The 15486-nt window shown below is 42.6% G+C and overlaps 1 protein-coding gene across 4 annotated transcripts in view; it reads right to left on the reverse strand.

The window, feature by feature from the left end:
• Positions 1-512: 512 nt before the first annotated feature.
• ERAP1 (endoplasmic reticulum aminopeptidase 1) overlaps positions 513-15486 on the reverse strand; it is a 40195-nt gene continuing 25221 nt past the window's right edge. For all 4 annotated transcript variants that reach the window (XM_042250779.1, XM_012178990.4, XM_004009090.5 and 1 more), the window contains exons 12-19: positions 13724-13803; positions 12765-12948; positions 10763-10919; positions 9950-10134; positions 8133-8294; positions 7562-7702; positions 6933-7014; positions 513-2786 (exon numbers count right to left, since the gene is read on the reverse strand). In XM_042250779.1, coding sequence (XP_042106713.1) covers positions 2631-2786; positions 6933-7014; positions 7562-7702; positions 8133-8294; positions 9950-10134; positions 10763-10919; positions 12765-12948; positions 13724-13803 — 1147 coding nt within the window. In that variant the 3' untranslated portion in view covers positions 513-2630. The remainder of the gene's footprint in view (positions 2787-6932; positions 7015-7561; positions 7703-8132; positions 8295-9949; positions 10135-10762; positions 10920-12764; positions 12949-13723; positions 13804-15486) is intronic.

Here is a 15486-nt window from a genome sequence, read left to right on the forward strand (position 1 = left end):
ATATGCCTGAGATTGCAAACTTCATCCACTTCAAATGCTCTGTCTTCATCTCATGAGAGATAAAGGCATTATTAGTTTAAATCTGGGAAATATAAGCCAGGATTACGGTAACTTAAACAGACCTTTTCAAGGCACTAACAAGAAAATAAACACTTTTCCTGAGGGATTTTAACTATGTGTCTATAGGTAGTACAAAGTTGTTTTGTTTTTTTAAAAAAAAAAAAGTGAAACCTTTGACATTGACAGATGTGTTTGCAAAGCTATGACTCCAGTATTACTAATTTACATGCATATATAAAGTTTTTTAAATTACATACCAAATCTGGAGATTTAAGAAATGCCTGTAAAAGAAAACATTTATTTAAGGTTCTCTGAATATGCCTTTTGTTTATTCAAAATGTCTTCAAGACTTGGGTGTCTGCTGGTAATTAATGATGAACTGAGTAAGCTACAGGATCTAAATCAGTCCTTTTTACCCATCTAATTTGCAGTAAATAATTGCAAAGCTTTGCTTAGAGGTAAATAACATTTTTTATTACCAAAAAGGGTTTTGCACACTGTTGTGTGATTCGTGTCTCTTTAGAAAATGGACTTCTCCAAAAGCAAATGAAAATAGGTGCCTCAGGTGACCAAAACCGAAAACCACTATTTCCATGTTTCATTACTCAAGATACAAGATGCAATTAAAGCAAAGTATTTTACAGTAAAATCTTGGTTTTGTATGTTTTTTAGAAGGAAAACACCTGCGGGGTAGAAATGACCAGTGATTTCTGTTTTTTAGTTCTTAAACCATTAAGTCAGGCAGTATGTATGAAAATGGAATTATAATAGACACATTTATGTCCAGAAAAGACCTTCTATTCCATAGTGTATTAGAACACATTGACATTTTTCATATCCTATTCCTTTATCTTAAGTTTTGCAATATATTAAACTCATAAAAGATTTCAACTCCAACACCATACCTGGTCTTCGCTTAGGCTGATATAAGCAAGTACTTTCCATTTCACAGTAGCTTACATTTAGCAGAGTCTACAGTGCCTGGCAGTAAGCGCCAACAACAAGTTATTTAGGGATTATAAATCAGACCATCTCATCTTCTGTTGGCCCTGTCTCCTCCCGCCTTCAATCTTTCCCAGCATAAGAGTCTTTTCAAATGAGTCCATTCTTCAGTGGTTGGATGGCATCACCAACTCAATGGACATGAGTTTGAGTAAACTCCGGGAACTGGTGATGGACAGGGAGGCCTGGCGTGCTGCAGTCCATGGGGGTCACAAAGAGTCAGACACGACTGAGCAACTGAACTGAACTGAACTGAACTGAGACCAGACCAAATAAGAAACAGGAAGGGGAAGCATCCCCTACCGAAGGATCAATAGTTCTCAGGTTCAACTTTCAATGAAAGGTTTCTCCTAGACCTGAAAGCGCTCTGCTTTTTCAGAAGGGACACTGCTGGTCAGTGGCCTTGAAGAAATAGATGGCACCCTCTAATTAGAATTATATCAGGAGGGCTCTACGGAAGGTGTTTGTGGAGTTTTTGTTTTGTTTTTATATGTTTTTATTTGTTTTTATATAAAGAATATGAGCAGGCTGTATGAAAACCACAAGTCCAGACAGGACTAATGAAAGCCAGGCTTCCACTTCCCCCTGCAGAGTTGAGAGGAGGAAGCATCTTACTAGCACAGAGATGCAGAAGGCTGGTGGGAAAGAGGGCCACCTCCCTGGAGTTGAGCCCTTCGGCTGGAGGCTCAGCCTGAGGCTACCTGCAAGGGAGCCAGGGCAATAAAGACCCTCACGTGCGCTCTCCCCAGCCCCAGCTCTGATCTGCCCTCCTGGGAGTGCAGCTGAAGCTGGAGGACAGGGGAGCCTCGTGATGTGGCCGGACAGGTCAGCCCCTGGGCCAGCAGCTGCTGCTGCTGCTGCTGCTAAGTCGCTTCAGTCGTGTCCAACTCTGTGTGACCCCATAGATGGCAGCCCACCAGGCTCCGCCATCCCTGGGATTCTCCAGGCAAGAACACTGGAGTGGGTTGCCACTGCCTTCTCCAGTGCATGAAAGTGAAAAGTGAAACTGAAGTCACTCAGTCATGTCTGACTCTTAGCGACCCCATGGACTGCAGCCTACCAGGCTCCTCCGTCCATGGGATTTTCCAGGCAAGAGTACTGGAGTGGGGTGCCATTGCCTTCTCCGGGGCAAGCAGCAAGAGGGAGAAAGTTGGATGGAGAGGGGCCGTTCTGGCTCAGTCAGCACTCCAGGGGTTCACGGTTCAGTAGTTATCACTGTTCGCAGCAGCGTACGAATGACAAACGAGGGGGGAGCCGGGGTGTGGAGACCACGGGGCTTCAGTATACAATGTAAGAAGAAAAAGGAGCTTTAGTTCTCCACAGTAGGGAACCCCCCACCTGGGTGTACATTTCGGGGTCACACCTATAATGGAACATGTGGTGGCAGCAACTCCCTGAGGAAAACGTGAAGCAGCCGATCTTCACGAAAAGGAAGGAGTGAAATGAATTGAAGGGGCAAGAAGCATCTTCAGTGGGTGCCAGGCTGGCGCATCTCCACTTTAAAAATATTCACATTCAACAAAAGTTTGCAGATTACACATCACAGGAACCGACCAAGAGCCGAACCATTACAGCAGGTTAAGCTGCTCATTTTGCAGCCACGCTTTGATCTTATCAAAATTCTTATCCATCCAGCGTATGTTCTCCTCGATGGTTTCGATGGTTTGTTGAACACAACGGAGCTGAGACCCGTTTTCCTTCAAAGAGCTGAAGAATTCTTTTACCTTGTGGGGGAAAAATCAGGCTTTTAAAATTTTGTTCAGGTTACACAGATGTAAGTTCAGGCTAGTTAAAACTGAAGCCAGAATTCCAGCATTTGTCAAAATTCTACAGAGAAGGCAGGGCCAGGTGTCTGGATACGATTATGTACATAAACTTGAGCTCTGAAATGAGCTCATGCCTCATGATGTCAAGTGTTGTGTTTTTTTTTTTTTCTCTCTCTGCAGCTTTTTAAAATTTATTCACAGTTTCCAGATTCTAAAAGACTTCGGGGTTTACCATTTTATAATTAAGTTTTAATCTTGTGTATCTATTTTATGTGTCATCTGTGACATACACACTGATGCAAACTTAACATTTTTAAACGTGTCTGAAAAAAGCAGAATGTGCAGAATCTCTTCTTTGCCAAGCCAAACAGCTTCAGCCCCATAAAGTGCAGTCTTTCTCCATGGCCCTGGCCACATATGTTATTATAGAAACGCTGCAGGGAGCGGAGTTCTTAGCAAGTTATGGTGGTAATACCCCAAACCTTGCCAACTTTTTTCTCCTAATCCACAATTGATGCATTGTTCCCTCAAGATAAAATCCACACAGCATTCCCCACGGTTTTAGAGAGATAAGAGTTGCTTGGCTATCGCCTCGAAAATATCTGCTGTTGTTTCCCTTCTGGGTGTTTTATCCCCTTTAAGCTCACAGGAGGAATAGGTTGGCTTGGCAATAGCATTGACCATTATGCTACTCTCTCTCACTGTCAAGGGTTCTTAACCTTTTCCCATAAATTTTCACAGCATTAATCCATCAATTTTTGATTTTGCAGACAGGAAGCAAGTCTCAGCCAAAATGTTTTATTTATTCAGCATGGATTCCAGACAGTTAATTCCTTAAAAATCCATGTCATAATCATAAGTTTGGGGAGAGGAGGCGGGGAAGAATAGCCTTTTGAAAGATCAAATTCCAATTTTAAATGATTCAGGGTTGTTTTAAATTAAATCTCAGTAGAACTTTTCAGTGAGCTGAAGGCATGCCTTCCCACTATAACAACCTAGAGAACACCCCGCTTCACTGTCCTGCCTTAAATTGTAGCTCAACCAACTGTTTTTCTATCAGAATTCAAGATTAATTAATATGCTATTTTAAAAAATCACTCTGGGCAATATCCTGCAATGAACCATCAAGGAAAAGAATATGAAAAAGAAAATGTGTGTGGCTGAGTCACTTTGCTATGCAAGAAAAATTAACATTGTAAATCAACTATACTTCAATAAAATGTAAAAAATAAAAAAATCACTCTAGGCACTCTTCAGTCAAACCACATCAGCGGTTTTACTAATTGGGCAAATTAAATTAGTCCTAAAGAAGCTTACCACGATAGTACTAAAAGATACCTACAAGAGCTCTAAGAAAGCCCGTTGTTAACCCCTGCCCTTCAATTTTTCTGGACTCAGCTTTATCACTCGTATCTTCATCTGCCTTGGGAAATCCAGCATCTCAGCTGAGGACATAGATGATTCACCCTTGCCTCCTTGAGAACATTTGCTGTGCAATAAGCAGCCTGATACATGGGTAGAGTAAATGATTAGCTTCTCCAGGACTCAGATTGCTCGTCTGTAACACTGCAGAGCGATGGTGAGGACGCCATTGTGTAATGTGGGTTAAGTGCAGAACCGAAAGCCCAGAGGGTGTACCAGGGACTCACCCACATCCATTTCTTCATGAACATTGACTCTGATACTTACTCATTCCTCTGGCTTAATTACTGCACAAGACACTGAGGATGAGGCCATGAGTCAGGCAAACACCCTGTCCTCATGGAGCTTACAGTCTGCCAGAGGAGACAAGAAGTGAACTGGGATGACTCTGCACTGCAGTGGAGAAAAATAAGCCCAGGCCATGATCACAACTGGGGAGGAGGTGGCCTGCCTTTGACAAAGTGGTCTGCGGAGGTGATGACACTTGAGCTTGGGCCTCTACAGAATAAAACAAACCTTCCCAGACTAAAGCTGAGGACAGAGCAAGCCAGGAAGAAGAAGGAAAAAGTGCAGAGGCTTCGAGCCGGGAGAAACACCCGGTGGGGCCCAGGAGCAGAGGGAGGCTGAGTATCTAAGACAGTGTTCGGGAATGAGCCAGAGAGGTGGGCCGGGGCCGGGTCATCGCAGACTTACCCACATGGGAAGGAGGGGTTTGAGATGTCAAGAGCAACGGGCAAGAGTTCCAAGAAAACCAACCCAGTCCACCGTGGGTTGGTTTTCAGGATGGAAAATGGTTTGGCACTGGCCAAGCAGCAGGAGGAAGGCCAGTCAGGAGGTCATCACCGTAGACCCAGGTGAGAGATGAGAAAGGCTTGGCCGCGCTAAGAGCAGAGAGGCGCACAGAGAGGATGGACAAGCTGGAAGCAGAGCCAGCAGGACTCAGGAGGAACTGGAGGCGAGGGGAAGGGAGGGCTCAGGCTGGTGCCTGCATTTTAAATGTCAGCAGGACACATTCCATTCTGACGTCAGGCTCTTTCGTTTACATGTCCTGACGCAGGGGTTTTGCACCTGATGCTCCCTCTGCACACAACACCCGCCTCCTAGACGTCTCCATTTCCGTCTGCACCTGCTCACACGTCCACTCGTCACCCCACAGAACAGCATCATCCCTTACCCAGTCACTCACTCTCCTTCCCCTGCCTTATTCATCTTCGGGGCATATAACTACCCGACATAGGCTGACGTGTCCCTGACTGTCTGATTCTCCCGGTAGAATATCAGCTCTGTGAGGGCAGGGACTTTGTATATCCTATTTCATCACTGTAGCCCTGACACCTAAAACCGTAACTGCTGGCGAGTAAGAATGAAATACGTCTTGAATGAATTAATGAGATAATAAATGAATGATCACGCAGTAAATGAAATCTTTTGTTGCTACACATCGTCACAGCCCCTGGCTGGTTCTGCTGTCATCACACAGAGTATGTCTGCCATAGACCTCACTAGAAGCTCAAGCTTGAATTATTGTGTGCAAGTTAATTACAAGCCTGGGTGAAAAACTGAAGAAATAAGGGTTGTCACATTTCTTTTTCATTTTTCAAAGCAGTCTCTATCAAGCTAGATGATGGAACTACACAACTGAACCATTCCTAAAAAGGTGACTATTAGGCTCTCGGCTTTCACCTAAATGCAACAATTTTAAAGCCATGTAAAATGTGTCCTACAACTTTATTATAGAGAACACTGTTAGAGAAGAGCCAGGCTTCCCAGGTGGCTCAGTGGGTAAAGAATCTGCCTGCAATGCAGGAGTTGCAGGAGCTGAGGGCTCGACTCCTGGGTCGGGAAGATCCCCTGGAGCACAGCATGGCAACCCACTCAAGTATTCTTGCCTGGAGAATCCCACGGACAGAGGAGCCTACAGTCCATGGGGTCGCAAAGAGTCAGACACAGCTGAGGTGACAGCGCACACACTTGCACCACAACAAAACGAGCCATTAAGACTGAAAAGTCTGCTTTTGTGGAAAACTTACATGTTCCAAGGGTCTCTCTTGCCTGACAATGACTCATACTGTTTTCTCATCTTTCCTTGGCTGCTAGGAAGCTGTGATAAATGTAGGGTACAACTGCAATAAATTGTCCTCAGCATAAACCCCTCATACAATTACCTCTTTCTGAACATTATGCAGCTCTTTGTTAACATTGTTTTATATATAGACCTTACAAGTGGCCTAAAATCCTTTCTGAAAGTAGATAGTACATAAAGGAAGCAATGGGAAACCCTGAGCTTGAATAGTAGAGAACCTAGTTTCCAGACCGGCCTCTTTCAAAATAACTGGATGATCACTTCAGTCACTTATTCCTCCAATAATCACTTTTAACATCCTAAACAGGGATTAGATGTCTAAAGTAATTTTTTTTAAGCCCTAAAATTTCCAATGGCAGAGCTAAGACATCTATGTTTGGGGAGAGGCACAGCTTTCAATTATTTGTAACTGATTTTTTGCTAAAATCAAAACCACCATACTGAACAAAACACACATCCAGAAAGAATATGCACTCAGTGACAAAATTCATTTCTAACTCAGCAGGCCCTTCAAGTATTTTGCTGACCCCCTATTTATTAGGTAACTTATTAGCTGTCACTTGGTTTAAAAAGAAAGCGTTTTATTTTATTTTTTTTACCTCTTCGAGCCGTGCTCTTGTTGAAAACTGATTTGTTGTTCCCGTTACCATGTAGGCTATGGAACTTGAGCCCAGTTCAAACCTAGAAATAGAAATTGCAAAAATGTGTTATAAAGTATTTGCTCATTCCATATGTACTTTTAAGTGCCTCAACATATGTTATAGCAATCCACCAAACACTAGTTAGGCATGAAAAAGATAAGACATGATCCTTGGCTCCAAGGGGCTAAGATATAGTTGTAAAAAATAAACACGCCAGCCACTGAATAAAAGATAAAGTACCCAAAAGAAAATGACACAAGTAATAAGTGCTACTTACAAGGGCAGATGTAATGTGCAAGTACTAAATAGAAGACTTGGATTGAACTGTGCAGAAGAAGGCTTCATAGAGGTCACAGGGTACAGGAAGAGATTATTCCACGTGGCGTGAAAAACTTGACCACCCAGATCCACTAGTTAGCACTGAATCAGAGTTTCATATTTTCTAAGGATATTTTGGGTACCTCTACCTCCTATCTTCAATCAAAAGAATCCCTTTGGATAACCCCTGGTATCTGACAAACTCGGCTAAAACACAGCGAGGTTCAGGAATTTTTCCCAGTCACAGCACAGTTTTTGGCACGACTTACTTTTGCACAAGTTTGTTCCAGTTTTCCCTCAGAAACTGCCAGGCCAACAGATATCCCACTGGGTTTCTGCCAATAGCTCTAAGAATACCTGGAAACTCTTGAGTTTTTATTACATCTCCCTTAAAACTTTGGTCTAGTAGCCTAGAATGATTAAAAGACGTGTTAGCAATGAAGAGGCCCTGAGAAAGTTCTGAACTTTTTAATACAATGATTTGTGGAAAGAAAAAAAGCTGAGAAACTCACTATAGCTACATAATAATAAAAACTAACATTTATATTTATAACACCCCTTCTCATATAGTCTCTCTTTTTGCTCACAAGTGGCTAAATAAGGATACCAAGTATATATTTCTAAATGTGTTAAAGATACACAAATACACACTCCTCAAAATATTTTTCCTAACACTCGCTGCTCCCTAATTATTTACCATACACATTAGATGTGCGCCCTCCTGCATAAATGTTCCCAGCAGAAAACGTGGTTCCTGGCCAAGAAAACAAAAATAGGTGCCAGAAGGATCTGCTCTCATTTAGCCCCTCTTGGCTACATGACCATGAATGAATTACTCACCACTGAAGCTTTTCTTTATTTTGGCTGATACAGAGAGCAAATTCAATTTGGTTTTTCTCAGTACTGGACAATGATGACTGGTATTTACTATAAAGAAAATCCCATCCTTCGAGGGTCTGGGCCCCCACGGCAAACACTGCCAAGGTCACATCATTGGGCAGGCTGTGGAAAAGAACACAGCAGGAGAGAGGCTGGGATGAGGGAAGTGTGTTTGCATGCAGGAGACTTACTTATGAAGTGATAAACTGGCTCCACAATCAGAGACGTGTGCTTGGAAATATAAACCAAAATAACCTCTTTCCTTCAGTAACATTTTATGAAAGAGGCAAGAAAGAGTAACTGAGTTTGGTTTTAAGTAGCTTTCTCAAAAATACACTGTGAAATGCCACTTCTTTAAATACATCTGTTCCTAACATACTTGAATGATGCCAAGTGACTCAATAGTAGTCACTTTTCAAGACAAAAGAAAAAAAATTCAAACTAGACTTAAGATGAAGTCTATTAACAAAAGTCAGAACCCCAATAGGACCACTGTTTGTAGGCACTTCTGTAAATGGAAGTACGTATATTGTTAGCTTAGTATTTCTTGCATGGGATTTAAGCCACAAATATAAGAGGCCTTGGTCCCTGCCCCGTATCCCTCTGTGTCCCCTCCCCACCTGTCGGGAGCTTGAGAGGCCTGAAAAAGCTCCAGTAAGAGGCACTGCCTCTCTTCCTGCCCAGCACAGCTGTCTCAGTTCTAATAAGGTTTTGTACCCTTGTGTGTGTGTATGTGTGTGTGTGTGTGCGTGCACTCAGTCATGTCTGACTTTGCCAGGCTCCTCTGTCCATGGGATTATCCTGGCAAGAATACTGTAACAGGTTGCCATTTTCTACTCCAGGGGATCTTCCCAACCCAGGGATAGAACCTGTGTCTCTTGCGTCTCCTGCATTGGCAGGCAGGTTCTTTACCACTAGAGCCAGCTGAGAAGCCACCTTTGTATCCTTGAAGTGAAGTCAAAGTTGCTCAGTCGTGTCCGACTCTGCCACCCCATGTCACTCGTGTGAGAGTTGTGTCACACTTGCCACACAGTCCATGGAATTCCCCAAGGCAAGAATCCTGGAGTGGGTAGCCTTTCCCTGCTCCAGGGGATCTCCCCAACCCAGGGATCGAACCCAGGTCTCCTGCATTGCGGGTGGATTCTTCACCAGCTGAGCCACCAGGGAAGCCCAAGAATACAGGAGTGGGTAGCCTATCCCTTCTCCAGCAGATCTTCCCGACCCCAACAGAATCAGGGTCTCCTGCATTGCAGGCGAATTCTTTACCAACTGAGCTATCAAGGAAACTCAAAAGAAAGGATTATCTGGGGCCAAGTGAAAGTCGCACTCAGTTGTGTCCCGACTCTTTGTGACCCCATGGACTATACAGTTCATGGAACTCTCCTGGCCAGAATCCTGGAGTGGGTAACCTTTCCCTTAGCTCCAGGGATCAAACCCCAGTCTCCCACATCACAGGCAGATTCTTTATCAGCTGAGCCACAGGGAAGCCCTTTTGTATCCTTAGCTATACAAAAAACCCCAGTAAATATTCTAATCCCTTTCTAACTGTTCAGATATTTGACTTTTATGCATAGAAGTTTCCTCTTAGTATTTCTTCAAGCAGAAAGTTGAGAGGAGCATAGATAAATCTAAAAGAAAAAACATTATTTTCCCCGAAGAGCACCAGAAGAGTCTTATCTATACTTGTTTCTTGTTTGCCCCCAACATTGAGTCATGATGATAGAAAACAGAAAAGAAACCCCTTACATGAACAAACTAGTTGCTCAAGAAAAACAGACCTGAAGTTTCCCCCGGCTTCCTGCCACTGTCTGAAATAGCCTTCTGCCTTCTGCACGCAGGGCTGGTACTTGCGCACGCAGGCAAGGAGGAGCAGCTGACTCCGCAGCATTCGCTCCGAGACGGAGCCCTCATCTGTCCACGTCTGCTTGTCAATGAGGCCCCTCAGCAGCCTGATGAGAAAGGCCTGCGGGAAAGCCACACGCGTCACCAGTCATCTCGTGGTTTTTAGAACTCAGCACACCCTCGGGTGATGGGGATTGCTTCTTAAAGCTTAGGCCAACTCAGATTTTCAAAACCATGCGGTTCGGTTTCTATTTAATTATAAAAGGGGTCAAAAGCAAGAAATGATGAATGATTCGAGTATTTCCCTAACCATCTTATATACTTTGTCTACTTAAAATCAGGATGAGCTGCCACTTTCAAACCTCACTAAAAGAGACAGTCAATGTGACATTTTGAGAGCAAACTATACAACAAGACTTCATGACATTTTGCCAAAAGTAACGACTAAGTACCTGAGTACCTGAGTCCCAGAAAATCTTAAGAGCAACCACCACAACACAGAAGTAAAATGACATAAAGAATTAGCCACACGAGGAAATGGATAAGTGTCTAACAGTGCCATGCCTGTTTTCAGTGCCAAAATAAAACCAAAATCTTCACGGGTCAACTCAAATATGGAGATAATTGCAATTTTCTTCAAAATATATCAAGACATGTATAAAATATACACCATGGTAAGAAATCTTTTCCACACCCGCACCAAAGCAAACCAGTTATCTAAAACTATTCAATTTATTCCAGCCTTTTACCTTGAATTGAGTTTCCACTTCATTCATCTCTCTCTTCTCCATTAACTTATACATCGGTATCAGCTCATTCAAACCTTGAAACACTGGCATGATTTCAGTTTCATGCTTCAGGTACAAGGTTAAATCCAAGGCTTTCTCAATTGATAGCTTTCCAATGCTGGTCAAGAGACACTGGGGTTAGCAGTTTGAAAGAAAAATCCAGAAAATCAACTATTTGCTTCAAAAGTTATTTTAACAAGCTTCCAGCAAAATATTCAGTCAGATATAGACAACTCCTTACAGATAATGGCCTTTATACTCATAGCTTTCCTGTCACGTATAACATAACACGTGGCATGTTTGCACCGTGAAGGAACTTTCTCGAATAGTAGAGCTAACTACATACAACATATAATATAATGTAATATATTACATTAATATATTACATTATATTATATACCCACATATAATAGTAGAGCTCTACTGGTTGTGGTTAAGAGCAATGGCAGCAGGTCAGCATCTGTCCCTCTAGGAAACATCGAACCTTGCTGGACTGCCAGAGTGAAACGGGAACTGTGATCAAAGATCCCTCAGGAAGCTTCACCAGAGAGCGTGCCACTCAGTCACCAGTATGAGTCCCTGGAGTTAATACATCCTCATCTCCATTTCAAAAAGAAACTGAATATAAGAACAGACTTTTGGACTCTGTGGGAGAAGGCGAGGGTGGGATGATTTGAGAGAATAGCACTGAAACATGTATACGATCATATGTGAAACAGATGGCCAGTCCAGGTTCGATGCATGATACAGGGTGCTCAGCGATGGTGCACTGGGATGACCCAGAGGGATGGGACGGGGAGGGAGGTGGGAGAGGGGTTCGGGATGAGGGACACATATACACCCATGGCTGACTCATGTCAATGTATGGCAAAACCACTACAATACTGTAAAATAATTAGCTTCCAATTAAAATAAATTTTTAAAAATTTTTTACAAATTTAAAAAAACAACAACAAAACAAAAAGAAACTGAATATAGATCTAAAAAATTCGTCATTATAATGAGAGTTGGTCTTAAAAGCCTCAGGGAAAGGGTACGTGCGCACGTAAGTAAACACAGTGATTTAAGAGGTCGCACAGAGTCGGACACGACTGAAGCGACTTAGCAGCAGCAGCACTGTGGAGAGGAATATATTCAGGCAGGCAGAAATGGCTTCATAAGCAACCCCTATCTTTATCCCCCACTGCTTTCTGTCACCTTGAGAGGCCCCCCCAAAGGAAGAACTCAACATTTTAGAGCAGAGAGACATGGAGCTGAGAATTACAGTATTCTCTCCCACTTGGGGGATTCCTCTTGGACGTCACTTCTACCTAAAGAGTGAAGAAGTTTGAGTTTTAGGCATGGGGAAGATTTCCTGAAAAGCCAATGTTATGGGGCAAAAAAAAAGTGAACATTATCCTCTCCCACTCAAAGGTCATTTGGTTGGACCATGTCCTCTGAGCTGCATGCCAAAAAGATGCTGTGACGTCCAGGCATCCAGTTTGGGTAGCATGGCGATGGGACAGGGGAACCGCTCTCCTTTAGTCCAAGAAATGTAATGACGACAGCTCGGGTCTGGGTGACCTCAGTCTTCTAAGAAGCCTTCACCCAGCAGGGAGAAACCTGATCTGTTACATACAGCAAGGCCAGGAAAAGCTGCTGGGCTAGGCTTTAAGGGCCAGGCAAGAGGCTTCTCCGGGATGTTGGTCTCCTGGTTTTCTACACTTCTGCTTCCATCTGATCCAAGTAGTTAATGAAAAAGATTAAAATACAGATTCCTTTCTTTACCTCGGTCCTCAGCAGACACAGATAAGAGGTTAATCCTGAGGCTAAAAGCAACCCTGAATTGTTAGGAGAACTTGGGAGAAAACATCCTTCAATTTCTTACTGGCAATCAATCGATTTCATCTTTAGAAATCAGAGATTTGAATGATAACAGCAGCTTTCAGGAATAAACCAAGACTGTGAGGGGGGCTTGCATTACCTGACGAGCTGAAATGCATTGTTAATGAGACTGGCCCGATCATTACTGCTGATTGCCGTGTGTGTTCCTTTTAAAAGGCCAGTCAGAGAGTCCCATCCATCATCCTCATAGTGCACAATGTAATAGCCATTCATTCCGACATTAAATTTGATCCATTCCACCTCTTCTGGGAGGATGAGCACATCTAGAGCAAATAAAGTAAATCACAGCTCCGTTTTCTCTCTTGACTGGTAAAAGCTTTTCTGATCAGAGACTAAAGGCAGGCTTAATACTCAACAACTTTAATACTGAAATGAGTTTCATATCGAACGCACTGCTTGTAGAAACCAGAAAAGGCATCCCAATAGACAAAAGCCAATACTAGTTTAAGAGACGAATTTTGTGAGATCTATAGACTCATGAGAATGTAAATGTTTCAGGCCACATGTATGATACAACCCATCAAAGTTAAGGGCTTCCCTGGTGGCTCAGAGGTTAAAGTGTCTGCCTCTAATACAGGAAACCTGGGTTCGATCCCTGGGTTGAGAAGATCCCCTGGAGAAGGAAATGGCAACCCACTCCAGTATTCTTGCCTGGAGAATCCCATGGACGGAGGAGCCTGGTGGGCTACAGTCCATGGGGTCGCAAAGAGTCGGACACGACTGAGCGACTTCACTTAACTTATCAACGTTAAAGGCGGGGGCGATTTTCCCAAGTGTCTCTCGTCCTCAGCATTATATAACTCACCTGTTTTACTTCCTACCTGGCAAGATATTGGCCTTCTTTTTTGCAATCAGACAGTATTTTCAAACCTATATTCTTCACTAGAAATTGAAAGTCAGGGATCTGCTGAAGATGAAGTCTGACCCAATCGTTTTTGTTTTACCCAAGATAAATACCCAGGAAAACTGATTATCTAAATCCTATACATTTAAACAGTTTCTTCTTGAAGTAAGCTAGTTAGGTCCACAATAAATTACCTGTTCTTGTCTTCAGCAAAAAGCGCTGGACTGCGTCTGATTTGCTGGTAATGAATGTCAGTGGGATGTGCCACAGGAGCCTAAGAGAAAGGAAGACAGTTCACTTGCTGATTCAATGCAAGCAGTTCCTAAATCACCCACCATGTGCCAGGCACTGGCTTGTTTAAAGAAAGAGGGTATCCGAAACAGCTAGAGTTAATAGCTCAAAACATCCCAGCCCATTTCCAGCTTTGTGGGAGCTGCCAGTTTGGGTTTGATTCATTTTTCTTGGACTCCTTGAATAGAGCCAGGAATCTGGGCTCAAGGAAGCCCTGATAGTCTCATAGGGATCTCAGGGGGTGTGACTGTAAAAGTGAGACCACTAGATGTGGAGGAGTTGACAGCCTGTGCCTTCTACTAAATCATATACTCAGAAGAGCACAGCATCACTTCCATGGAATTCCTGCCAAGGATGCACAAGCTGAATCTGACTGTGAAAAAATAAAACCAGCAGAAAACCCAAATCAAAGGACATTCTTTAAAACAGCTATCCTCTACTCTTCAAAAATATCAAGGTCAAGAAAGACAGACTGAGGAGCTGGTTCAGAAATCAAAGAACTAAGGAGATATGACAAGTAATACAATCTGATCCTATATTAAATCCTGAACCAGGTTTTTTCTTTTTTTTTTTCTTTTGCTATAAAGACATGATTAGGACCACTGAGTAAAGTTGAATAAGGTTGATACATTTGATAATAGTATTGTATCATGTTCATTTCACAATATTGATAAAGGTTCTGTGATTATATAAATCAATTTTCTTCTTTTCAGAAAATACTACTTATGACAAATAGATGGGGAAATAGTGAAAACAGTAACCGATTTTATTTTCATAGACTGCAGACAGTGACTGCAGCCAGGAAGTTAAAAGACGCTTGCTCCTTGAAAGAAAAGCTATAACAAACCTAAACAGCATATTAAAAAGCAGAGACATCACTTTGCCAACAAAGATCCGTGTAGTAAAAGCTATGATTTTTCCAGTAGTCATGTACGGATGTGAGAGTTGAACCATAAAGAGGCTGAGTGCCGAAGAATTAATGCTTTTGAACTGTGGTGTTGGAGAAGACTCTTGAGAGTCCCTTGGACAGCAAGGGGATCAAACCAGTCAATCCTAAAGGAAATCAACCCTGAATATTCATTGGAAGGACTGATGCTAAAGCTGAAACTCCAACAATTTGGCCACCTGATGCTAAGAGCTAATTCACTGAAAAATACCCTGATGCTGGGAAAGATTGAAGGCAAAAGGAGAAGGGGGCAGCAGAGGATGAGATGGTTGGATGGCATCACCGACTCAATGGACATGAGTTTAGCAAACTCCAGTAGACAGTGAGGGCCAGGGAAGCACGGCGTGCTGCAGTTTATGAGGTCACAGGGCTGGACACGACTTAGCAACTGAACAACATACTGAAGTATTTCAGGTGAAGAGGAATCATGCCTCCAACTTACTCTCAAACAGTTAAAAATAAGTTTGCCATATATACAGAGAGAAATAAAGATCATACTTTTGGAATTGTTTGATATTTTAGGTTATATATAGACATATAAAATAAATGTGGTGAAGAATTAACACATATCTGGGCCAAGATTATACAGGAATTCTTTGCTCTCCTTATAACTTCTCCAGAGGTCTGAAATTATCTCAAAAAAAAAAAAAGATTTTTTTTAACAGTGTCCATCCAGAGACTGAGTGACTTCACTTTCACTTTTCACTTTCATGCATTGGA

Source organism: Ovis aries, chromosome 5 (assembly GCF_016772045.2).
Source record: "Ovis aries strain OAR_USU_Benz2616 breed Rambouillet chromosome 5, ARS-UI_Ramb_v3.0, whole genome shotgun sequence".
In the NCBI taxonomy this organism is placed as follows: Eukaryota; Metazoa; Chordata; class Mammalia; order Artiodactyla; family Bovidae; genus Ovis; species Ovis aries.